Below are 25,710 nucleotides of genomic sequence, written 5' to 3' on the forward strand. Positions count from 1 at the left end.
GGGATACTAATACTAGTCTAAAATATTATTATTAACAATTAAGTAGGTTAGCCCTCCTTGCCTAACAGTTCATATAAATAATGTCATTTACCTGAAGTTGTTCCACAGTTTCTTTGTGCGCTTTTTCCATACTGTTCATTTTTGTTCTCAAATTTGACTCTTGGTACTGAAAGTCCGCCTTTAGTTCAGTTAACTGAGAGACAGACAAACAAGCATATAAATACATATATGTGCACATGTAAAAAATATAATAATGTACAAACACATCATTTTAAACATTCTTCATTATAAATTCACAATTCATTATAGAAGTGGAAGACGTTAGCAGTTTCCTGAAATTTATAATTTAGAATTTGTTTTGTGAAATTAAAGTTAATCTATTTTACTACACTATATTTTAATGGTAAGATAATACTGAACTATCAGTAAAACTTTTGAGAAGATTTTTTTTTTTTTTTCAATTTACAGATGACTTTTTTGGACACAGAGTTTGGCAACTGGTATACCAACAGGAAAGCTTAATGGCTAATACCAGGAAAAACTGTGTCAATTACAATGTATTTCACATCATATATAAACAAAGAAATGTTAATAGTAGTTTCAGGTTAAAATAATCTTTCAAAGACAAAAGAATAAAATTTCACACTGGGCAAGTACAAACAGGAGTGGTTTTATCAACCATGAGCTATATTGCTTTTACTTTAAAATTTATGTCCAGAATTATGTATCCAATACCACCCAAGACTTGAGATAAAACAAAAAAGCACAGAAGCTCAACTAACACGGAATGAGAAAGAAAAGGGAGTTACTTTAAAATTTTCACATAGACAAATGTAAAAAAAATAAATCAGTGGTTTAAGGAAGCTACGGGTTCTTCTTAAATATCAATGACATAGATAAAAATACAAAATCCTTAGGACTTCAAACTAAAAGGTAAGTTCATATTATATTATTATGTTATTAGAGCCATGGAGAAGAAGCTTCTGGTTATTTTTAAATGGTTTTTCATTATGTACATATGTTAAAGATTTGAATGTTCTTTTTTGTAATTACCTACTAGCCAGTAAACTCAAAGATATGTAACAGCAAAAAGAGAAAGGAAGTTATAATGTATTATATTCTTATTGTCTGAATAAAAGCCCTTGCTTTTGCCAAATTCAAAGAATAACTGAATTCCCTCTCTGTTTTCTACATTACAAAGGAATTCCTGTTCTGAAATGTCAGTTCACATCAGATCAGCTAAGATAATTATTCTTGTCACTCAACTGTGTGTTGCCTTCAGATTATGAATTTCTAGAAGATAAGGATTATGCCCAATTTACCCATTTTTGTATCTTCATGATCACTTGAGGATACATGGCTGGTTCTAGAAGTCATTGAATAAAGTGAAATAAACTTAAGAAAATATCTTGGTTGTTGTAGATTTACATTATAAGAGAAAATAGCAAATATATAGCTATTTTAAGCTTAGAATTATTATTTTCCTTACAACATGGCTTATTTCCATTCCTACTAGTTTTGTTTTGTTTTGTTTTTGAAAAAACACTAACAAAAGCAGAAAACTTTCAACAAACTGCACTAACACAGAAGAGTCAGGTATGGAAAAAAAAATCTAAAAAAGTCAAATTCTATAATGCATTAACTTAGTTTTGGAATTGTTGCTTTATAGCAAAATTACTATTTTATTCAACTTTTACCTAGAATTACTTAGAGCAATATAGATAAATCTTTGTGCAATAGAAATGTCCCTAAAATTTTATGCATAAAACAAATTTCAATAAAAGCTCATTAATTCAAAAAATTCTGTTAAAAGGAACCATAAAAAATAAGACACTCATAACTATCCTATTTTTAACTTACATCAATCCTAAATTTCATATACTGAATTTGCTTAACGTAAGGTACAAATGTATTAAAATAAATTTAAATCCACTAACCATCAAGATGTGAGAAAATTTAACACAAGTTATTAAATGCCAAGCTCAGATTCAACTACCACTACAGATACTCAGAAATAGAAATAATTCATACACATACTTATAATCAAGGCTTATTCATAATTTTAAAGGAATGTTTTTAATGTTTTCCTATTGTATAAGATATTTGAAATAAGTCAAAAAAGAAAAGTCTAAGACTATAAACGAGTACAAAAGTTGGTTCTATCCTCAAAGATGACCCAACATCAGTAATAGCAGTTACAAGCACTTATACAGGGCAGGAGCTGTAGTACTTTATATTTTCATTCAATCGTAACGACCATCTCCTGAAATAGTATTAATATTCCCATTTTTAAAAAACAGGACCAGAGATGTGAAAGCATTCTGCTCAAGTTAACAAAGTGCTAAAAACTTTTCACTAAATTGACAACATATTTGATACTCTTCATCTAACTGACAAGTCAGAAGTAAACTTATTTCCTACAAAATGATCTTAGACACCTATTGCTAATCACCGACTATGACACAGGAAATTCCCATAGCACCACTTTTTACCAAATAAATAATTGGTATGTCAAAGACTATATATATTCAATTACTTTTTCAAATCATAAGAATTCACATATTCCATTTACCTGTCATTTTCAAATTAAGGCATTAGGCTTATTTTTAAACTATGGATTTACTGAAAACTAATGTTCAGACATTATTACAACTTCAATTAGCTCTCAGTTAATTCTTAGAACTAAGATTCTGAAAGGCCATTTTCACCTATCTTCATTAACAGCTTACATTCCAATTTGGCTTTTGTAATGTGTCTTTTAAGAATCATGCACAAGAAGCATTACCAAATTATTAAAGTCTAATAAAACTTGGAATTTTCAAGCAAAACTCAAGATGTAAATCTTACCAGGCTTCAGCAAACCATGTTCTTACCTTTTTATCTTTTTCTAAAATGGTCTGGTCTCTCTGCTGTAAGAGACGTTTAAGTGACATCACTTCTTCTTTCAGTTGACTTATAAGGACAAAATTGTCTGTTCCCCCACTATCTGCTGACTGATTTATAGAGCTACTAAAAAGAAAAAAGTAAAACAGAGTTAAATGAAGTAGAAGGAAAATTAGCAGGTGTTCAAATTGCATAAATTAGACAATTCCACAAACATCCTTAAGGCTAATGCAAAAAAATATGTACCTGACAGAAATGGATGCAACTGGCAAATTACCTTACTAATGGCACACATTACATACACCTGCAGAAATATAATTCAGTATTAGCTTTTAGGGGGTCAATACTTCTAGTGTAAAGCAATAGGCAGCCAATTTGTACAGTAACATCAGCAAACTTTTGGCTAATGAACTAAAACAAACTCACGCTCATAATACTTTAAATTTTAATACATTTTCCAAGCAGGTCAATTTAAAACATCACACTTAGATTTTTAGATTTGTGTTTCACTGAAGAATAATTAAGATCAAGAGAATGTTCTATTCAGATTTGTTTTCTTTTCAAAACCCAATGTATTCCCCAAATAGAACAACAGTTCAGTGCCACTTGCTTATTGCCAAAATTAAGTTAAAATTTTAAACTACTTATGGTTACTCTTCTTGGTGACTCAAAAAAGTCAATGCAGAAAATACGTTTCTATTCTTTTACCTAGTAATAACTGTCAATCAACTGTAACTGTTTAGCTAACTTGAATTTTTGTAGCGCTAAAGGAATTCATTTTTACCTATCTCCATTAGATGGCTTAGATTCCAATTTGGGCTTTTTCTTTGGAGTTTCATTCTGAATTGCTGCAGAGGATTTATGGCTGAAACCAAACATTAATAAGAATAATTAGAGTAAAAAAGGGCAGAAGCCTCAAGTGATAAGTTATTCTTTTCCCCCTAAAATATTACCGAATATCACTGATTTTTTAAAAGCATAAATAACAAAGTTAAAGGGAAGTCACATTAAAAAAATACGTATGTTTCAAAATACTTCAGAAAATATATTGACATATTTACCTCTGTTTCCATAGTCCCTGCTCTTGTTCTGGACTCAGATTGCTGATTCTGAAAAATATACAAATGACATCTAACAACAACATTTATTTAATACCTCTACATTTAACAGCATTCTTCCTAAATGGACTCAGATTATGTATGTTAAGAATCTTTTGTTCAGAGAAAGCATATTCAATTAAGTTTTTGAACTAAACTAATATATATACTGAATAAATCATATTCTATTGAGATAAATTCAAGTAACTGCTAGGCATCTTAAGTTCTTTAACAAAAGTACAGTGATGGGGACTAAATTCTCCTTTTATTCAGATCATTTTCCAAAAGTCAGTTTAATATCATACTAAGAATTGGGGTATATAAGCACAAAACTCAACCATGATAAGATTCTATAATCATAAAGTATGACAGTCATCACACTTAGGCTGCCGTTACTATTTCAGACAGAAAATGTTTTATCTTTAAAGTTAACACCTTCCTAATAATCCTATGTACAGATTTCTCCTTTGGAATAATTCAAGTTGTTCATAATAGTGTGTCACATTGAATCATGAAATTTTGTAATTTGTTTCTTTCCTAAGAACCATCTCCAAAGTCTCTGGATGTTTTAGTCAGTACTGTGGAACAGACATGCTGAATATACTGGGAAATTCCATAGTAAGAAATGATTCTACTTTTACTTATAATTAAATAAAGTCATATTACTAATTCTCTTCCATTATGCCATAATGCCAATAACAACTTTTTAATTTACTATCAATCTTACCCGTTTTCTTATGGTTGCATATCAGTCAATCCTGTATTAATCCCTAGTTTATTGATTCAACATGTATAGAGCATCTCCTATGTACCAGACATCACATACTTATACAATATAAGATGTTAAAAGACCTAGGCTGTGTGACCTTCTGCCAGTTACCCAAAATTCCTGAGGCTTAGTTCCCTCAGCTGTAAAATGGGTATAATTTATACCTTGTAAGGGATATCAGACTTAAACGAGTTTATATACATAAAAGCACTTTCTACATTACTAGTATATACACAGTAAATAAAAATATGTGGGTATATTTATGCATATAAAATTTACTATTGTAGCTGGATAAGTTTTTCAAGCAAAAGTAAAAAAAAAAATCAGACCATGTTAAAATCAGCTATAAATAAATACCAACTTGGGGGAAAATGCTGTAATTCTATAAACCTGAGTTATTATTTGTGGCAATAAATGCCAACCCTTAAAAAAAATTTTAAAAATTTAAAAAATAAATAAATGCCAACCCTACGGAGGAACTCAGTTGCCCTTTCTTTTACTATTTTCATCATAAGCATTAGTAAACCATATTATCACACATGAATTAACAGCAGTATCAGGATCTCAAATTGAGAAACAACATATTAAAATACTTAACAAAAACACTTGGAATTCATCTTTGCTTTCTGAGATGGCCACTCCTGGATCCAGATTGACTTGTTTTTTGCCCTCTTCTATCCCCACGCATCACTGTTTATCACAATAGGTATGCTCCTCATAATTGTTCTCACCCACCGAACTTAGGATAGAACCTCACCAACTGGTTGCCTACTCATTAAATGGTCTACATCCATCAAATACAAAACAGTATTTCTATTTCTTCAGCAATAAAAAGGAAAAAAAAAATTAAAGGCTAATTTTATCCTTATTCCTTTTATTTTGATACCTGTTATTCTTTCTAAAGATTAAGTTACGGTCACAGAATCTGGTCTTTATACATATATTGAGTGTGTCTTATCACATGCTAAGAAAAATTTATCTAGTAAGAACAGGGAAAGGGTAATTCAACTGAGTTTTAAGAAGAGTAGGTCCAATGGATGCCATTATGATAGTTACTTTATCATAGTTTTTCTTTTTTTTTTTCATAGCTTTTCTTAAAGAAGCAAAAACAAGAAAGATTTATGTTCCTTTGTTACTTGGGATATTCTGATAGAAGCACCACAAGATTTCTTCAGAAGAGCTAGAGAAGTCACTATATGACCACTCTGACATCCAGAAGGCACTACAACGGGGTAAAGCAAGTGGAAAAATTGCTTAAGCAAACATCAGTACCTCAATAGAACTTCATAATATGTGCTTGCCTACAATTAGAATCAAATCTTGTTATAATTAGCACTGTATTATATTCTAAAAATGTGTTCTTAAATGTCGTAGGCATTGATTTTTGGTAAATGAAATTATGTTTTATCTATCTAGAAGTCTCATACAGAAATTTGGGAAAAAACAAATTCTTCTGAAAACTGGTTAACATGCCCCTATTTTGTCCATTTTGTGTTTAGTTTGTGCTTTAATATTCTTGATTTTTCCATGAAGACTAAAACCACAGTTCAAGCAACTTTATGCTACACACATATTACCACTATATAACTCTTTTCTCCTAAGGCACTTTAAAAATCAAGTAGTTGTTTATATTTGAATAGAATTTCTGCCTATGTGTTTTAAAAAAAAAAAAAAAGCAAAGTATTGCCTGTTTAAAATACTATTTTTCAGGATGCCAGCGGTTGAGTGTCTGCTTTCGGCTCAGGCATGATCCTGGAGTACTGGGATCGAGTCCCACATGGGGCTCCCTGCATGGAATCTGCTTCTCCCTCTGCCTCTCTCTCTCCAGGTCTCTCATGAATAAATAAATTCTTTTAAAAAATTATTTTTCATACTTTTGGAAACTTCAAGATTTAGAATGTTTCTATCATGATCACAAATGATAGTCTCAGAATCTGTTCTATAAAAACATTGAATGTATATATTCTAGTCACTAGTTTAAGTAAAACAAATTAGTGATAACTGGTGAATATAACTCCATATAACCATAATTTGTATTTATAACTGAAAATATAACTTTTATAGTAAAACCCTAACAATCATTTAAAGAAAGAAAGAATATTGAAGCCTTTCATAACACAGACTAATGAAGTATTAACTAACTCTGGTGTACTTGTATTTTGACTTTATATGATCATATAAAATATATGGGAATTAACATATGCGTTATGGAATTACATATGATCACATGTAATTCCCTACATGTCCTATTTTTATAGTAAACAGCTAAACACACTCCACGTGTATAATTTTATACATGCTTACCTCAAAGATACTGTGGGTTGGATTCTAAACCACCCAATAAAAATAATATTGCAATAAAGCAAGTCAAAATTTGTTTCCCAGTGCACCTAATTTATGTTTATACCATACTATAGTCTACTAAGTGTGCTAAACAATTAGATACCTTAAAAAAGTAAATTAAAAAATTGTTGCTAAAAAATGCTAATGCCACCATCTGAACTTTCAGCAAGTCATGAAGCACGGATCACAGATCACCATGACAAATAAGGAAAAATATCTGAAATATTTTGAGAATTACCAAAACATGATGCAGAAATGTGAAGTGAGTAAATGCTGTTGGAAAATGGTGCCCATACACTTGCTCAATGTAGGGTTACTACAACCCCTCAATTTGTAAAAACTGCAGTATCTGTGAAGCACAATAAAGCAAAATGTGATAAAACAAGGTGTGCCTGTATCTTGAATAAAGTAGGGAAAAGACCCTAAATACTCAAGAAGCTTACCATATACAATGGAAAGTAGATTTGCACAAAAGTAGTATTTGCAAAAAGTTAAACACCAATATATGGCATTAAAATACCAGGAGATTTTTAGAAAACCTGATTTCAAAGTACTTACTTGTGATGGCTACTGCTGTGACGATGGTGATGGTGATGATGATGGTGATGATGTTTTGAATGATGCTGGTCTTTCTCGGTAAGAGATGAAGAAGATGAGTTTGAATGTGAAGATCCCAGGCTCTTCCTTTGTTCTTTTGTCTTCTGTAAAACTCTCTTGTATGATAAAGTACAGAGCCAGCATAATAACTTTCCATCAACCTTTTTAAAGAAAATATCTGCGTTAGATTAAATGCACCTAGAGACTGAGTGTAAGTGAAAGATAAACTGTTCAACTTCTAGTGTATGCACTCTTACCCATGCACATGCGCGCGCTCTCTCTCTTTCTCTCTCTCTCACACACACACAGATTATTACAAAATGGAAATAAAATTAGACTTTACTGAAACTTGGGAAAATGCTCATTTGGCATATATTGTAAAATTGGTGAGGATGATGTAAGGACTTCCATCAGTTTTGAGGCATTTTTTAATTTCGAGAGCTTTAAAGCATAAATTTACATACTTCCAAGAATCTTACCTAAGCACTGGCCTGAATTTTTAAATCACTGTGTAATCACTAAAATGACAAAGTAGCTCCCACTACAGTGAAGATGTTAGTTTATAAAAACGAGGAGAACTTGAATGACATATACATTTGATTCTCCTTATTCACAGGCTTCCCATTTGCAAATTCATCACCTATTTGCTAAAATTTATCTGTAACCTCAAATAAATTTGCACTACTTTCATGATCATTCACAAACACACATAGCAGCAAAAAATTTCTGTAGCCAGACAGCAAATGTTTCTTGTAGAGGATTAACAAGGTGACACTCTGTGGCCTTCTTCTCTCAGCTCTTGTGTCATAAACAAGTGTGCTTTTCACGGTCTATTTAGTGCCATGTTTTCTCCATCTATGCTTTCTACTGGTGATTCCGCTGCTTCTAATGGTCCCCAAGTGTAGTGCTGAAGTGAGGTATAGTGTTCTCTAGGGCAAGAAAGCTGTGATATACCTTATGTTAGAAAATACCTATCTTGAATAAGTTCCTTTCAGGTATGCAGTGCTGTTTTGCCATGATTTGAATGTAATCGAATAACAATTTACATTAAGATATAGGGGGATCCCTGGGTGGCTCAGCGGTTTAGCGCCTGCCTTCGGCCCAGAGTGTGATCCTGGAGACCCAGGATCGAGTCCCATGTCAGGCTCCCTGTATGGAGCCTGCTTCTTCCTCTGCCTGTGTCTCTGCCTCTCTCTCCCTCTGTGTCTCCCATGAATAAATAAATAAAATCTTAAAAAAAAAAAAAAAAGCTTTTTACATTAAAATATAACATCCACAAAATGAGATTAAGTACTGATCAAATGATTACCATGTTGTGACCAGAGGCAAGAATCTCATCTATCCTGCCCCCTTAGAGGAATAGTTCAATATTCACTAATTCAGTGTTTGCAGCAACTTGATAGAACTTATCTACCATGAATAATGAAGATCAACTGTACATGTGTCAAGGGAAAAGAGACTTCTTTCCAAAATTAAGACAAAACCCTATAAAAATAAAATTAGGTTTCTTTCTCCTACATCTTGTTCACACAAGATGCGCTGGAGAAACATGCCTTGCAACTAGGGTACATATACTGCTGTGGAAGAACCCAGGGGAGCTTCTCAAAGAGACAATCATCCTCCAAATCAACTGAAACTGACAACCAACAGGACGACTATGTGAATGCTGCTGATCAGCAGAGGAATGCCACAGGCACATACATACTTTTTAAGTCACTGTAGATAGAAAAAAACAAACAATGGTTCAAAACATGAGCATGAGTCCCAAGCCAAAAGGCACAAGGCTTTGAATTATACATGTTAATGTGCCATCAGGTATTTTTTTCACACCAGCAACTTCAAGTACCCAGCAAAAGGGTAAGTAGCTGACGGGATTTAAAAGCAATTAGTAATTCTCCTGAACAAAATGTTGGATAACCAAACAGTACAGAATAGCTAGCACAGAATACTTTTTTAAAATAGTCATCTCAACTGATCAACACAAATCTATGTATGATGCAAACAAGGAGAAAATACACTGTTCCTGCACTTCTATCTAATTACCTGTTTTCAGGGATCCAAAGGATGTATCAGCAGTGTATTCATTAAGCTAACTCCCAACTCATGTGTTTTAATTTCCAGAAGATATCATAATATAAATACCTTTCTTCTTCCTTCCTCCTTTCGATCAAAAGCACACTGCTGTTTGCACTGTTCACAGGTCTGAGGTGGTCCATATTTTTTTTCTGAATTTGTACAACGCTGACACTTTGTACCAATAAATGCTGCAATTATGTTACAGTACTGACAAGGCTTAGGCTGAAAAGCAGATATACATTTTAAGTGAGACATTTAAAAATATTAAAAATTTGCTGCATAAAATATATACCTGTATACAGACATATTTCTGGGACTAATTAAGGAAACAGGTAAAAAAAATTTTGTCAAGTATGTTACCCTGTCATATTTAATGACATCCACCATGTTTCTATTCATTCACTAACATTTACTTCTAGAGTAACTTCTTGTTAACTCTATTAAATAAGATCATAAGAAATGTTATTTATGCTTGGGTAGTATGTTATATAAAAGCTGCATGTGAAAAAGGTCTCAAAGAATGAAGATAAAGGTACATATTAATAGAAAAGTTTCATGCATCCAATATTTAGGATTGTGAACTAATTTAATATCCTAGTTACTTTTATTACTGTTCCATAGATTAAAAAAACAATTAACAACTTTTCATCATATACTGGTACAGATAAAAAGACCATACATTACACATAAGCTTTAAACTTAAGAAGTGGCAGAAGCATAGTCAATCTAAACTCTAACAAATGTACTTTGCTTTTCTTTGATACTCAAAAGACAATTCAGGATTTTACAGAACCTTAAGGCCAGCACTTTGACTAATCATGACTATACTATACCAATGACTATCCTATACATATAAAAAAATTGATATGAAATAATGTCATGACTTCTATGAATGAATACCTGAATTATACTGCTATATAAAAACTGCTGGAGGTTCTGAAGAGGGAGAAAGTGTGATTATGCAAACTTTATAGACAAGTGGGTTCTCCAAACCAGGAGTTTGTTATATTTGAGTCTTTAAAGAATAAAATCATACATTTCACACTGAAGTTCAATAAACACAAAACATGCATAATATGACCGTTTTTAAACATTGTCATCGTCCAATCAGATTAACTACAGAAAATTTCTTTCATGGAATATTTTAACATACTGAATATTTAAGGACACATCAATACATACTTTTACAAGGTTCATTTTGTGAAAAACAATGACTAGTAACAATAACATGAAATAAAAATGCAAGACATACTTACCGTGCCAAACTGCTTCACATTTTGAGCACACTTCTTACAAATTGTATTCGTTTTGCTGAAAAGGAAATTGAATATAAATGATCAAATTTACATAGCTTTTTGAGATAATTAGCACACTGTTGAACTAATGGAAATATTGTTCATATTTAACTATTTACTTTAGTAGTTCCTAAAACTTTCTCTAACATAGACCCAGCATCTTTTTAGGGATGTGTATTATACAAATTTTCTCCTTTTTCACTAACTCTAGATAAATGGTTTTTTTTGTTTTGTTTTTAAAGATTTTATTTATTCAAGAGAGGCAGAGACACAGGCAGAGGCAGAGGGAGAAGCAGGCTCCATACAGGGAGCCCGACATGGGACTCAATCACGATCCCGGGTCTTCAGGATCATGCCTGGGCTGAAGTCAGACACTGAACCGCTGAGCCACCCAGGTGTCCCTAGATAAATGTTTTTATACATTTTTATTGTGTATCTCTTAGTAAAGAAATACCCCCCCCCAAAAAAAAAAAATCCTGATGTTTCCTATCTAGTTCCAAAATCTTCACATTTGCCACTGTTTATATAAGCATTACATCTCGGTGCCTACCTAACCTTCTCCACTATTATGATGCCAGTATCTACTTATAAAAAAATTACTTGTTCTTCTTAGGCTACTCTCTTATATGTGCTCTGATCTTTTAACAGGAATCGCCCTGTTAAAAAGCATGTGCTGTTCTTCCACTGGTAACAAGTTACTAGAGTTCATCTCTGGAAGATAGTTGGTAACATTACAGACCTTTGTTTTGTCACTTTTAACAGCTTAATAGTAACTTTATATTTGCATTTTTAATCAGCAAAAGTGTACATTTTCCATGCAACAATTTGTTCTCCATTTCCCCATGTGTAAACTGAAGTGTAGCTATAAAACAGCCATAAATTTTTTGTCAACGCGGCCTTTCCCACCACATATAAGAGGTATACCACTTAAAACCATATTTAAGGATACTTTAACACAAATAGGGGATTACGACCCCCAAGTACTCCTCACAGACATCTGTGTCTTTAACAATCAAAAACTATTTAGTATACAAACCTTTCTTGTTGAAATTCTGATCTGCAGTAAGTACATTTTACAATAGGATGCGCAATCCGACATTCCTGTAATAAGACAATGTATTAGCATCTATCTCAAAGTCCCAAATTTCACTTTTCTGGTAGAAAATTATCATACAGTCTAGCCAAATTTCTAAGACATCAATAATACCTGTCCCCCAACGTACACAATTGAACGATTTATCATGTAAGTGGCCAATTACAGCACATTTCCTTAAGGAAGACATAGGTGTCTTTGTCTTTATTTGATGTGGGGGGGTAAGCTACAAATAAATTAAGAAAGCTGTCAGGGCCGATTTCAAGGGTTGGTTAAATGTGAAACTACTTAATATTTTGCACCGTTGCTCACAGACAGCATCCCGGCTTTAATGGGATGGGAGGAGCTCCAAATCATAGAGCATTCTGTCCCCAAACCAGTCGCTTCGCTTTCCTGGACAGGGAAGGAGGATGCCATCAGCTTTGCGGCTTCAGGTTCCTAGCAAGAAAGTGCAAAAACCGTCCCCTGCCTCCCGGTGGAAGGAGAGGACAGTCCAGGCAGAAAACCGAGATGAAAACATCTCCACCCCAGGGTCTCTGCGGCGTAGACAGGTGGCTGCCGCCTCATTCAGCCCCACCCGGAGACCCCTGAGCGCCGGTAGGGCCCGGCCCCCTCCTGGGCCGCCTGGAAGAGGGCAGAATTCTGTCTTCCTCTCAGGGGCCTTTCCCATCCGATGCCCACGTCCTCAGATAAAGGGTCCCGGGAGAGGAGGCCAGAAAGCGCTCCAAGCCCTCAGGGCGCCGGCGACGGGAGCCGGGCTGCGGTGCCGCGGCCACCGCGCTCCCTCGGGCTGGCCGAGGGGACCCCGCCCGCCCGCCGCCCCGCGCCCACGGACCTTGCAGAGCTGCTGGCCCTGGGAGAGCTCCTCGAAGGGATAGCGCTGGGTGCACTTGGTGCAGGCGTACAGGGCCGAGGCCGCCATCCTGCTCAGTCTCCTCCTCCACCGCCGCCCGCACCGAGGCGGGGCCCCACGGGGAACTCGGCCGCCGCCGCCCGCGCCGCGAGCTCCTCCTCCTCCCCCTCCCCCTGCCTCGCGCCCACCAGAGCCGCACCACGAGAGCCCAGGGCCCTGCGGTCTACACCGTCTCCCTCCGCCTCCACTTCCGCCCCCGGCCCTCTCAGTGACGCCGTCCCAGCCGCTCCCGCTTCGGCGCCTGGAGCGGCGGAGGGAGACCAAGAGGATAGCTCGGTGCGGGGTAGCTGCGCGGCAGTGGATCCGCTTCCTTCTCGGCCTTCCTTCCCCAGCTCTGATTGGCCGGGAGGGCTGCTGCGTCACTCGGTCGCCCCTCCCACCCCCTGACCGCGGCGACGCTGGAAGCGCCCACAAAGGGAGGAAGCTGCTGGCCAATGGGGGCCGGGAGCTCTCAGCGCGCCAAGGCCGCTTCAAACCCGCCCCGCCCACTGGCCCGAGAGCGCCCGGAGCTAGCGGCCAGTCCCGGCTGTGCGTGCGGCCGCCCCAATGCAGCTGGGCGCGTGTTCGCCGAGGCTTGCTCCGTGCCCACGTGCTTTCCCCTGGACTTACTTCTGTTGGGCCGAACCACTAAAGGCCCTTCCGACACTATTTGTTACTGGTCAGAGGCTAAGTACTTCACCTAGAGAGGCGTCTCCGGGCCGAGCTCACGCCCTCCGGCATTTAGTCCCAGGGGGCCGATGGCGTGTTTGGACTTCACACTCGCTTTTATTGTTTCAGTCATTCTATTCAACGGTCCGTGGCGCCCGTCACCTCCTCGACCCGGCCCGCCCCTCTGGCGGAGCTCCCTCGGGGCCGCCCGGGAGCCGGCAGCGTGAGCGCCGCCGTAGACTCGGCGAAGCGCTACCTTGTGACGTCAGCGCCGGAAGAGGCGGGTTCTCTGCTGCTACCGGAAGCCGTCCGCTTTTTTGATTGGCTGCTCCAGACGTCCGTTAGGACGTGTTGCCTTTTCCGTGCGCAGCCCTGAGCGTGGGCGGCCCTGTGGGGGTGTGTGCAGGGGTTTCCAGGCCCCGCACCAGCACCCCAGCCCCTTCCATCAGGGGTTCGGCTTAGGGTCGCCCCTGGCGGGCGGCTCTCGAATCTTAAGGAAGAGCTCGAAAACTCAGACCCCCTTGGGGCCGCGGAGGTCCTCTGGGCTGGCAGGAAGATGGCGGCAGCATCGGTGTCTGCGACTTCAGGGTCTCCGTTCTCGGTAAGAAGCGGCTGACGTTCGAATAGGCTCGGTTTTGGCGCCTCCTTGCTTTTCCTCGCCTTTCAGAGCGCTCTGGGCCCGGGGTCTCACCGCGTCCGGGGCACGGCCGAGGGTGCCTGACGGGGCGCCGTGCTCCCCTGACGCCCGCCGCCCCTCGGCCGGGGCTGCACCCCCCACCCCCCACCCCCGCCGAGGCAGGCCTGGGCGGTTCCGTGCCTTGCTCCCCTCACCTTCCCGTTCTGGCTGCCCAGGTGGCCAAACTTTGCCAGGACTCTCTGGGAAGGCTCCTCCCGCCGGGCCTGGCGGAAACCTCGCGGCTTTGGTCACGTGGGGGTAACGGCACCTCCTGGAAACTCGCCGAGACCAGGTAGCTCACGACACGGCTTCGTTGGCGGCTCCCCCGCTTGCTAGTTGCGGCCTGTGCAGATTCCGTTGCCTGCAGCGCCTCCCCCCGCGTATTCCCGTGACTCCGTTCCTGCGGGTCGTACCCGGAGCGCGCGCTTCCACCTGCGCTGTTACTTTGCCGGCACCGCGTACGCGCTGTTGCAGAGCGGCCACGGGGGAGCTGGTCCTAAGTAGTGTTCTGCCTCCCTATTATCTGTCGAACCGGATTGCCGGTGCTCCGGATTTGAGAATCCGCCGCGCGGGGAATAGGCAGAAAATGGGAGGCAGCTCAGGCGAGCTGCCTGTGTCTTCACTTAGCTGCAGCGGAGTGCTTGGGGCTGAAAGGTCACACACAGGTGAATGGGTTGGAATCCCTGCGCCGAAGGAGCAGACACCGAAGAGAAACTGCGTGTACGTTAGACTGTTACACGGCTCAGTTTGATAGATGCTGCCATGCAGGTATGACCTAAGCGTGAGTGGTCAGTGCTTGGGTTGGCTGGAAACGGTTTCCTAGTAGGGAAGACGGAGCTCGCTAGCGGAGTGGGGAAGGAATCGTCAGTCAGTGCTAGTCCAGAGAACTGGAAAGGAGGAAAAGGCACCCGCGGGCCCTTTAGTTAGGTGCCAGGACAATGGGAGCTTCCGGGAAACTAAGTAATGTGGAGCGTACTGAGGTCGTGGGGCGGGAGAGTTGGGTTAGATGAATTGTGGAGGTAGATAAACGTTGGGGGAAAAAAGAGGGATAGGGACGAAAACAGGAAACTATCAGGATGAGAGTTATGTCATAGACGCTTAAGGGGGAGAAGTTTAGGGAGCGTTAAGAGCAAAGTTACCTCAGTTTTCCTCAGTTGCAGCTTTTGTGACTTAAGGTCACAAAATGATAACGAGGGCAAAAGCAACTCCGCTTCCGCGGAATGGGAGTACCGAATTTGCAGAGCAGTCAGGGAAGATTAAGAATGAATGAAGCACTTAAGAGTTCTTTCAGGAATTAGGTCAGTGAAAGGGAATATAAAAAGAGGAACTATTAGGAGGAAGTGTCCCTAAGTAGATGGATGGGATTATATAAGAGTTGTGATTAATTAAATTTAATTGTGAGAAGAAGGCTTTTCACTGCTTTCAATGTTGGACCCTGGCTCACGGGTGCCAACGTGTCCCGTGGACGCCCCAGAGACCCAGACCCCAGACAGGCAGATGCAATCAGCAAGAGGGTTTATTGAACGTTTGCGCAAACGGGCTCTCCACCTCCGAGGAGGAAAAGAGCCCCGATTAGCAATTACAGGGATCTTTTAAAAGGCAAAAGGAAAGAAACCGCCTAAAGGCAAAAGAACCGCGGGAGTCGCATAGCATCCAGGTTGATTTCGGGGAGGGTCAACATGAACCTATTCAGGGACATTCCAATCAGGGTGTGGGGGGAAATGGTTTTCTTATTGAGAACAGAATGCTTTTAGTTGCTAAAATTTCAGGAAGGCGCCTGGATGGGCTGCCTCTGGATTAGGGCTGGCCCTACTTACAAGGGGGGAGGTTTCTTCACAAAATTTAGCACTTGGAGACTGAGCAAGAAATACTCCTATAACTGTTAATTGAGCTGTATGTACTCTCTTGAGTCCGTGTAGCTGAGCTGCGGTACTGGGATGTGCTGTCAACCCCTTAGTTCTTAAGGTAGCCTGGGCGTAAATTTCATAGTGTTTAATAGGAAAGTATATATATATATATATATATATATATATATATATTTTTACATGTTAAGCTCAGCTTTAATTGGATTCTAAGTATCAGGAGTACGCTTTTTTTTTTTTTAAGATTTTATTTATTCATGAGAGATATAGAGAGAAAGGTAGAGACACAGGCAGAGGGAGAAGCAGGCTCCATGCAGGGAGCCCAATGTGGGTCTCCATCCCAGGACTCCAGGATAACGCCCTGGGCCAAAGGTGGCGCTAAACCGCTGAGCCACCTTGGCTCCCCCAGGAATACACTTTTCAAGTACCTTTTGGAAATCTAAAGTGTAACAACCTTCTTAATTTGACTTGCTACATCAAAATGTCTCATTTGGAAGTGACTGTTTCAAAACAAATGACTGAATGTACTTTATTATTAGTGTATAAGAAACAGCCCTGCTTAGACACCTTAACTGTCCTGTCAGAAATAAGGCTGGTGTTTCCAACAAAATGTAAAAAGCATTTTGGCTTAATGAACAATTGATTGTAAGATAAGAGAACACAAAAATACCTTTTAAGATTATAGCATAAATTCAGAGGCTACTCATATTCAGATTTTAGGGTTGTATAAACACTTCATGTGGAAAAAAAATAATATGTATTCAACACTCATAAACCCAGCTTGGAGCTAGCTGTAGTAAATAGATATGCTTTTTAGTAGGCAAGGTTTTTTAACAGGCAAATTCACAAATAGCATCCTTAAGAAAACAGCTTCTATGTAAACCTCAAATGTGAGCAAGATGGAGGCAGGTGATACATTCAAATCGTTTAAGTATTTCTGCTGTGGTAGCAAGAAGAGTAACAATAGCAGGTAACTTGTACTGAGTAATTGCTATGTATCCTTGAGCTAGTGACCACCTCAGGAAAGCAACTGTAACTGGGCATACTGATATTAAAAAGAGGTATAGGCAGCAAAGTGTGATAATAGAAGAGTATTTTTCCTATTAGTCGTTTTTTATATTTCCAGTAACCATAGAATTCTTTCATCTCTTTGGATTTAACAAGCTAATCTCCTAACTGGTCTCTGTGGCTTTTGAGCCAGGCCCTGTAACTAATGGTGTTCCATATTTTTTCTCTTAAAAGGTTTATGAATATATCATAGATTTTTTAATGCTAAATATATAAAATATTTATTTTTGAGAATAATAAAATGAATGCCTTTATGCTCCTTTTTGCATCTGCCTGCTTTTCTCTCTATATATAACTACCACCATACGTTTTAAGATTATAAAATATATAGTATTACCTAGCAGTCATGGTTTTAAATGCTTTTCGCATATTAACTCATTAGTATTTCCATTTTTTGAGTGAGCAAAATGCAGCAGAGAGGTTAAATCAAGATTATACAAGTAGTAAATGGCAGTCAGTTTGTTATTCACTAGTTTGCCAGCCATTCAGAAACAATTCTCTTGCGATCATCCCTGTGTTTCCCAAGTGCAAAAATTTCTTGAGAGAGCAGTTTTCAAAGCATGATCTGGTGACTTTTGGTGGTTCCTGAGGCCCTCTCAAGGGGGTCTACCATTACCTTCCTAACCCAGCCACTTTGTGTGAGACCAAATTTTCTTGTATGTCAACTAAAATAGCATATCCAGGTATGTCAACCAAAATAGCATATCCAGCAGAGTGAGTGCAGAAGCAAATATAAGAATCCAGCAGCCTTCTTTTAAGTTAAGAATTAAAAAGAGATTTGTAAAAATGTGTTTAAAAGTCACTCTTCATTAAATTCTTTGGTTGATTATTTTTCATTCAAAAATTTACTTATGGTAACATCATGGGTGTCTTGTTTTTAAATTAGTACGTATCGTAACATTTAGATATAGCCCACATGAACAAAAGCTCTTTGGGGTCGTAAGTAATTTTTAAGAGTGTAAAGGGGTCCCCAAACACAAAATGAGAGGGACAGCAGTGGTTTTCAAACTGCAAATTAGGCTGGGGGTTACAACTCAGCGGTGGGTTGTGGACTGTGTTAGTGACTGAGGACATAATCATTTTTTAAAAAAGCAGGAGAAAGAAAGATAGTTCAGCAAAGAAACCTGATTGAAATTGCAGGGTCTTAGAGGGTGCATCTTTGGCTTTATTTGATAATGCTGAATTGTTTTCCAAAGCAGTTGTGCCAATATAGTCCCACCAACCGTTGCCTTTAATCCATATCTTCTTGAACAGGTGGTATTGTCTCACTTTTGGATTTTTGCCAAGCAGGGAGTGTGAAATGCTGTCCTCTTCTTGTTCTCACTTTTGCTTCCCTGATCAATGGAGAAGATGCACCTTTAGTTTTTTCATGAGTTTACTGGTTTTTCATGTTTTTTTCTTCTATGAAATCCTGTTGTGTCTTTTGCCTGTTGGCTGTTGGTTTATCTTTTTCTCTTGATTTCTACTCATTCCTTTTGTATTCTTTCTGGTTGGTAATCCTTGCTTGTTAGCCATATTCTAAACGATTCTTTGGCTTGTCTTTCATTTATTTTTCTAAGGTATCTTTTGATGTGGGAGTTCCTAATGTTGATGTGGTAAAATTTATTAGTCTTTCCTTTTTATGTTTAGTACTTTTTGATTAAGAAATTCTTATAGGAAAAAAAAAAAAAAGAAAGAAATTCTTATAGGGATGCCTGGACGGTTCAGCGGTTGAGCGTCTGCTTTCTGCTCAGGGCGTGATCCCGGAGTCCCCACATCGGGCTCCCTGCATAGAGCCTGATTCTCCCTCTGCCTCTGTCTCTGCTTCTCTCTCTATGTGTCTCATGAATAAAAAAATAAAATCTTTTTAAAAAAGAAAAATTATTGTAGCCAGGACAATTAATGACATTCTTATGTATTTTTTTCTACAAATTTTAAAGTTGGGGCTTTTTAAGTAATATGCTTAATTTGTGTACTGTGAGGTGTAGGGATCCAGTTTAATCTTTCTGCTTAAATACACAATTGCTCCAACATTGCTTTTTAAATTTATCTTTCCCCAGTGGTTTGCTATCAGTGTCCATGGTTTGCTCTATAGCTATCAGTATATTTCTATATGCGTATGTTTGTTTTACTGGGCTCTTTGTTCCATTGTTGTATTTGTGTCTCTCTGTGTTTATAGTTATTATCTTAATGGTTCTCATTTTTATATTTCTGAGAGAGTGCTTGTCTTCCTTGTTCCTCTAAGAAAAATGTGAGCTATTCTTGATCTTTTGTTGTTCTTCAGAAGAAATTATAAAATCTGCTATTGCAATTTCATTCAAAACTGAATTGAATTTGTAGTTCAATTTGGGAATAACCAGTGCCTTTAAGATACTGAGTCTTTTATCTGAACATGTCTTGTTACTCCAGTTTTGTTGAACTTTAGTATTTTTCAGTAAAATTTTATAATTTCAGGTCTGTACATCATTTATTAAATTTATTTTTAGTTTATTTTTTATGTACTTTCATAAATAACATTTTCTAGGTGTTACACAGAATTATACATTCTTTCATAGTAATTTTCCTCAGCAACTTGTCCTAAGCTCTAATTCTAATAATTGGGGATTCTATTTAGATGATCATTACCTGTGAAATTTTGATACTTTGTTTTCAATCTTAACATCTATTACTTCCTTTTATTATCTTAATATGCTGGCTACAAAATGCAGCACAACATTGTCCAGGAGATGTCTTGCAGATATCTTTGCCTTGTTCCTGAATTGAAAAGGAATGTTTTAAATTTTGTACCATTAAATATGTTAGGGTTTTTTGTAAATTTTCTTAAAAGAAAATAGTTCTTTAATAATGACTGGATATTGAATTTTATTGATTACTTTTATTTGTTGATAATCATGGATTTTCACATTAAAGTGAAATAAATGTACTAATGTTCACTCGGTCTTAAACATTCCTGGAATAAATTCATTTTGATCATACTGTTTTGTCTTTTTATATAGTTGAGTATGGTTTGCTAAATTGTATTTAAGTTTTTATGTACCTGATTTCTGTCAACCATGTTGCAATTTCATTTGTAAAGAAGGCAAATGATACACTTTTTTTTTAAATCATCCTTCCTACTTAATACATTGCCATACACAGAGATGTTCAATAAATATTTGAATCATAAGTGTTCCTAAGTAGTAATTAAAGTTACCAGAGAAGAAAGTGGTCAGGTTAAACATTTTGCCTTTAATCCTGAAAGTGTTCTTACAATCATATCATTTTATAGTTGGAAAATATTTATTGAATGCTTGGGGTCTTGGAAAGCATACTGATTAGTAGGAGTTAGTCTCAGGCTCCTTAATAGTTTTGAGACCTTAAGCAAATGGCTTGTTTCTTAGCTGATTTTTTCACCTACAAAATGGGGACAATAATATTTGCTATGCTTCCTTCACAGGGTTCTATAATAACTAAGGGAGAATATGATTGTGCTTGGAAAAAAAGGTGTTGACAAATATAAAGATTCTATTTTCAGTGTTCTGAAAATCCCAAATATATTTTTCTGAACTCTAAAGTGGAGATACTTTCTTAACTGTTAGGATTGTTGTGAAGATCAACTCAGATAATGGAAATGTAAATTATGAAGATCAACTCAGATAATGGAAATGTAAATTGTAAAGTACCATGCAAGTTTGAGATTTATGGATTGTTTTTATTTTGCATATATATATATATATAGTGCATGTATAAGGGGGGAGCCTAAACATTCTGCTTGAAAGATCCTTTGCTCTTCAGTAGTTCTCAGGTACCCACGATTGAAGGGCATGCAGCACTGAAAGCAAGAAATCACTTAATTGATCTCTTCTATTATCTCAGATGGCTGATATCTTTAGAAAGTCCTATTGGCAGAGTTAGCTCTTGGTAGGCAACTGTGAATTTAATGGGTGAACAATTTCATACTCTGATATAAAACCTAAACCTAAATGATGAGTACTTCACTGCCTAAGCTGTACAGTGTGCTTTATGCTGAACACTTGCTTACTTTCTGGGAGTCAGGCATGTAACCAGCCCCCAACAAAAACCTTGACGGAGTCTAAGGAGCTTCCTTAGTAGAAAACACAAAAGTTGTCACTATTGGTTGCTGGAGGAATTAAGCACATCCTGTAAGCACCCAGAGAGGAATTTTGAAAGCTTGTGCCTAGTATCTTACAGACTTCACGACCATGGGTCTTTTCCTTTCACTGATTTTGGTTTGTAATCTTTTGCTGTAATAATTCTTAGCCATGAGTATAAGTAGATGCTGAGACCTGTCAGTCCTAGTAAATCATCGGACCTGAGGCTGATCCTGAGAACAGCTGACCATCATGGTGATAATAGTTGGAACCTTTCCAAAATTCAAGTTCCTAGATACCAGCCAAGAACCAGCCTTGTAAGCAGACATTTCTAAGGATAGCAGTCTCATGTTTGCTATGTTAACCCTTTCTGCACAGTCTTTTTATGGTATTTGTGCTCTTTTTTGTTGTTTGTTATAAAGGAAATTATATTTTGCAATTTATATTTTATAAATAAATGTTTGTAATTATTTTATAATTTACATTCTTTGGGGTAATTCAGTTTTAAAAACAATGTGCAGGTTTCTTGTTTTGCAGAGGAATTACATAATTCAACATCTTTATCGAGGTTTTTTTTTTTTTTTTTTTTTAAGATTTTGTTTATTTAACAGAAAGAGGGAGCACAAGCAGAAGGACCGGCAGGAGAGGGAAAAACAGACACTCCACTGAACAGGGAGCCCAGTGGAGGGGCTCCCTCCCAGGGCCCTGGGATCCTGACCTGAGCTGAAGGCAGATCTTAACCAACTGAGCCACCTGGGCATCCCGTCGAGTGTTTTTATTGTGACTTTAGTGGGAATGACTATGTTTCTCCAACATAGGTTCTCCTGTGCAAGCTGGGTGTCCTACAGTCAATTCAGTTCTGCCCCTACCTAGCTGGAGATAGTGCAGGCCCCACAAGCTAAGGGGCTAGGTCCCACGTGACTGCCCCTACTTCAGTCTCCACTTCAAGTCCCAGGTTTTCCTGAAGGTAATAGGCTTTTGTACTTCTGCCCACTCAACTACAAATTAAGGAGTTCCCATTACCCTTCCTCCTCACCCTTTATTAATTTGCTGGATTAACTCACAAAACTCAGGAAGGTGAGCTATGCTTATACAGCTCTTTTATAAAGGATACAATTCAGAAATAGCCAGATGGAAGGGACATTAGGGCAAAATGTAAAGGGGCTTCCATAAGCACTCAGGATGCTCTTGAAACCTCATATTTCAAGAGATTTTATGAAGGGTTCATGATGTACTTATGATTTATTCAATCATTGGCCATCAGTCTCCAGCCCCTCCCTTCTCCTGAGGTCAGGATGTGGGACTGAAATTTCTAACTGAGCGCTTGGTTGGTTTTTCTGGCTACCAGCTCTCATCCTGAAGTTGAAGAGGGTGGGGGTGTCCCATTATTAGCATAACAAAGATGCCTATCACTTAAGAAATTCCCAGGGTTTTTGAATCTCTGTGTCAGAAACCAAGGACAAGAACTATCTTTTTTTTTTTTTTTTAATTCCATAGACCATAGAGATACTAAATATATCACGTAGGGATAAGCATTTTTACACAAGAATAAAGGCGACAGAAAGATGCTACTTTAGGTACTAGTCAGGGAGAGCCTTGCTGCCAAGACTTGAGCAGATGACTGAGTGGCATGAGAAAAGGGAGCTAGCTTTCTAGGCACATCAACCTAGCAAAAGAAAGTGGAGTGTACTGTGCATTTTCAAAATCCATATGTTGGTCATTATCACTGGGAAACAACGAGGGGGCCAATGGAATGGAGAAAGAGGAGAGGGAATGAAATCACAGCCTGAGGTTAGATATGTGGGCCCATAAAATCCTGGTAAGAAGGTGCCTTGGGTGGCTCAATCAGTTGAGCTCCCAACTATTGATTTCAGCTCGGGTCATCATCTCAGGTGTTGAGATGGAGCCCCATGTCAGGCTGTGCACTCAGCGCTGAGTCTGCTGGAGATTCTCCCTCTAGATTGTTTTTGTGGTTCTAAGTGTTAAAAATAATTACTTTTCTCATCCCTGAAGTTTATAACTTATCCCCAGTTGTTTTTCTCACTTGGAAAGACCTGGCTGTTAAGAACACATACTGTTTATTTCTTGCTATATTATTACGTGTTTACCTAACACTTTATCATCTTAACCATTTTTAAGGGTACAGTTCAGTAATGTTAGGTATAATCATACTGTTGTGAAACATCTCCAGACTTTTTCATCTCGTGGAACTCTCCATTGAACACCTCTGCTTTGCAACCTCCCCTGCCCCGGTAACCACCATTGTACTTTCTCTTTCTATGAATTTGACTACCTTATGTAACAAGAATCATAAAGTATTTGTCTTTTTTTGACTGGCTTATTTCACTAATCACAGTGCCCTCAAGATTTGTCCATTATGTAGCATGTAATGGGATTTCTCTCCTTTTTAAGGCTAAATAGTATTGTGTGTATATACCACATTTTATCCTTTAATATCTGTATTAGGTACATTTGTGTGTGTATAAATAATTAACAGTTGCCAGTTTTGTGGTTCTTGGCTTGATTTCATTTCAAAATAATTTTTACAAGGCCACTTTATCTTCCTTTGCTTTTTATTTATGTATTTTCTGTGCTTTGAGCTGCTGATAGCAAATGAGGACACTGACCCAACACTTTTGTGATGAAAGTAACTTTTATTGCTTAAACCTAAGTATTCAAAATGAAATGGACTACTTAGAAAATGGAAAACATTTAGAATGGCTCTTCAAAAATAATCTCCTCATACTTGGATTTTTACATAGAGTTTTTGTAATTTGTCTGCTGACCCAACCTAAGCAATACTTTGATGATGAATATGTGACAAACTTTGTTGAAAGACCGTCTCTTCCCCCCACCCCAGTTTTATTGAGGAATAACTGACATACATCACTGTCCAAGTTTAAGGCATACAGCATGATGGTTTGATTTACATCTATCGTGCATTGATTACCACAGTAGGTTTAGCTAATATTCATCTTCTCATATGAATACAAAGAAATTTTTTTTTTCCTTGTGATGAGAACTTTTAGGGTATCTTGCTTCACAGCTCTCCTGTATATCACACAGCAGCACTTGCTGTAGTCATCATGTTGTGCATGACATTCTTAGTACTTATTTATCTTACAATGGAAGTTTATACCTTTGACCATCTCCCTCCAGTTCCCCTTTGTTTTAGACTCCATAGATAAGTGTGTTCATAAAGTGTTTGTCTTTCTCTGTCTGACTTCACTTAGCATGCCTTCATGGTCCAGCCGCTTTTGCAAATGGTAGGGTTTTCTTGGTTATGGCTGAATAATACTCTACTGTATACGCCACAACTTCTTCATTCATCCATCAGTGGACATTGCTTCCATGTCTTGGCTCTTGTAAGTATTGCTGCTATGATATGAGCATGGAGGTGCAGATATCTCTTTAGTCTTTTCATTTCTTTTGGATATATACCCAAAAGTAGAATTGCTGGATAAAAATAGATCATAGTCCTATTTTTAATTTTTTGAGGAGCCTCCATACTGTTTTCCACAGTGGCTATACCAATTTTACAATCCCACAAACAGGGCACAAGGGTTCCCTTTTCTCTGCATCCATGCCAGCTTTTGTAAACTCCTGTCTTTTTGATGATGTATAGTCTCAACAGATGAGAGATTGACCTCATTGTGGTTTTAATTTGCATCTCCCTAATGACTAATGGATGTTGAGCATCTTTTCAAGTACCTGTTAGCCTTTCAAAAGTCGTCTTTGGAGAAAAGTTTCAAAAAGGACAATTTTTTTTTTTTTTAAGATTTTATTTATTCATGAGAGAGAGAGGCAGAGACACTGGACCGGCAGAGGGAGAAGCAGGCTCCATGCCAGGAGCCCGATGTGGAACTCGACCCCGGTTCCCAGGATGACACCCTGGGCCGAAGGCGGCGCCAAAGTGCTGAGCCACCCGGGCCGCCCAGGACAAATTTTGAAAAACTTTTGTAAGAGCTAGCAGGCAGTGAATTTAATGGAAGTGGTTTATTTATATCTGAAGTAAATTTGCAGGTGTTTTATGTTCATATATATGTATCAAAAGGAATACTTCCTAACCAGTTACTTTAAATGATAGTTGTTAAATGATCAGTCTTCACACAACCTACTAGAATGTAAGGTTCTCTGTGAATAATCATTTTGGAATTAAGCTAAGTGACAATTTATGATGCTTTGTAAGAGCTTTTGCAGTATAATATAATTTAAGACTTGAAAACACCCTGGTTTCCAGCCACCTCCAAAATCTGATGTCAGCTTGCCAGAAATTTTGAAAACTGCTAACTCTTAGTCCTGTTGCATGTAGACACACTG

The 25,710-nt window shown here is 38.1% G+C and overlaps 2 protein-coding genes across 7 annotated transcripts in view; one reads left to right on the forward strand and one right to left on the reverse strand.

Annotated features, from left to right (window-relative positions):
* FAM76B (family with sequence similarity 76 member B) overlaps positions 1 to 13,491 on the reverse strand; it is a 31,645-nt gene extending 18,154 nt beyond the window's left edge. For 2 of the 6 annotated variants that reach the window (XM_055320415.1, XM_055320417.1), the window contains exons 1-9: positions 12,989 to 13,491; positions 12,097 to 12,161; positions 11,022 to 11,076; positions 9,832 to 9,987; positions 7,651 to 7,850; positions 3,945 to 3,992; positions 3,668 to 3,748; positions 2,874 to 3,009; positions 92 to 193 (exon numbers count right to left, since the gene is read on the reverse strand). In XM_055320415.1, coding sequence (XP_055176390.1) covers positions 92 to 193; positions 2,874 to 3,009; positions 3,668 to 3,748; positions 3,945 to 3,992; positions 7,651 to 7,850; positions 9,832 to 9,987; positions 11,022 to 11,076; positions 12,097 to 12,161; positions 12,989 to 13,075 — 930 coding nt within the window. In that variant the 5' untranslated portion in view covers positions 13,076 to 13,491. The other 4 variants (XM_055320413.1, XM_055320416.1, XM_055320414.1 and 1 more) reach the window with 3 other exon arrangements.
* Positions 13,492 to 13,700: 209 nt separating this feature from the next.
* CEP57 (centrosomal protein 57) overlaps positions 13,701 to 25,710 on the forward strand; it is a 39,440-nt gene continuing 27,430 nt past the window's right edge. The window contains exon 1 of the mRNA XM_055320411.1: positions 13,701 to 14,315. Coding sequence (XP_055176386.1) covers positions 14,271 to 14,315 — 45 coding nt within the window. The 5' untranslated portion in view covers positions 13,701 to 14,270. The remainder of the gene's footprint in view (positions 14,316 to 25,710) is intronic.

This window comes from Nyctereutes procyonoides, unplaced genomic scaffold, assembly GCF_905146905.1.
Source record: "Nyctereutes procyonoides isolate TBG_1078 unplaced genomic scaffold, NYPRO_anot_genome, whole genome shotgun sequence".
NCBI classification, from domain to species: domain Eukaryota; kingdom Metazoa; phylum Chordata; class Mammalia; order Carnivora; family Canidae; genus Nyctereutes; species Nyctereutes procyonoides.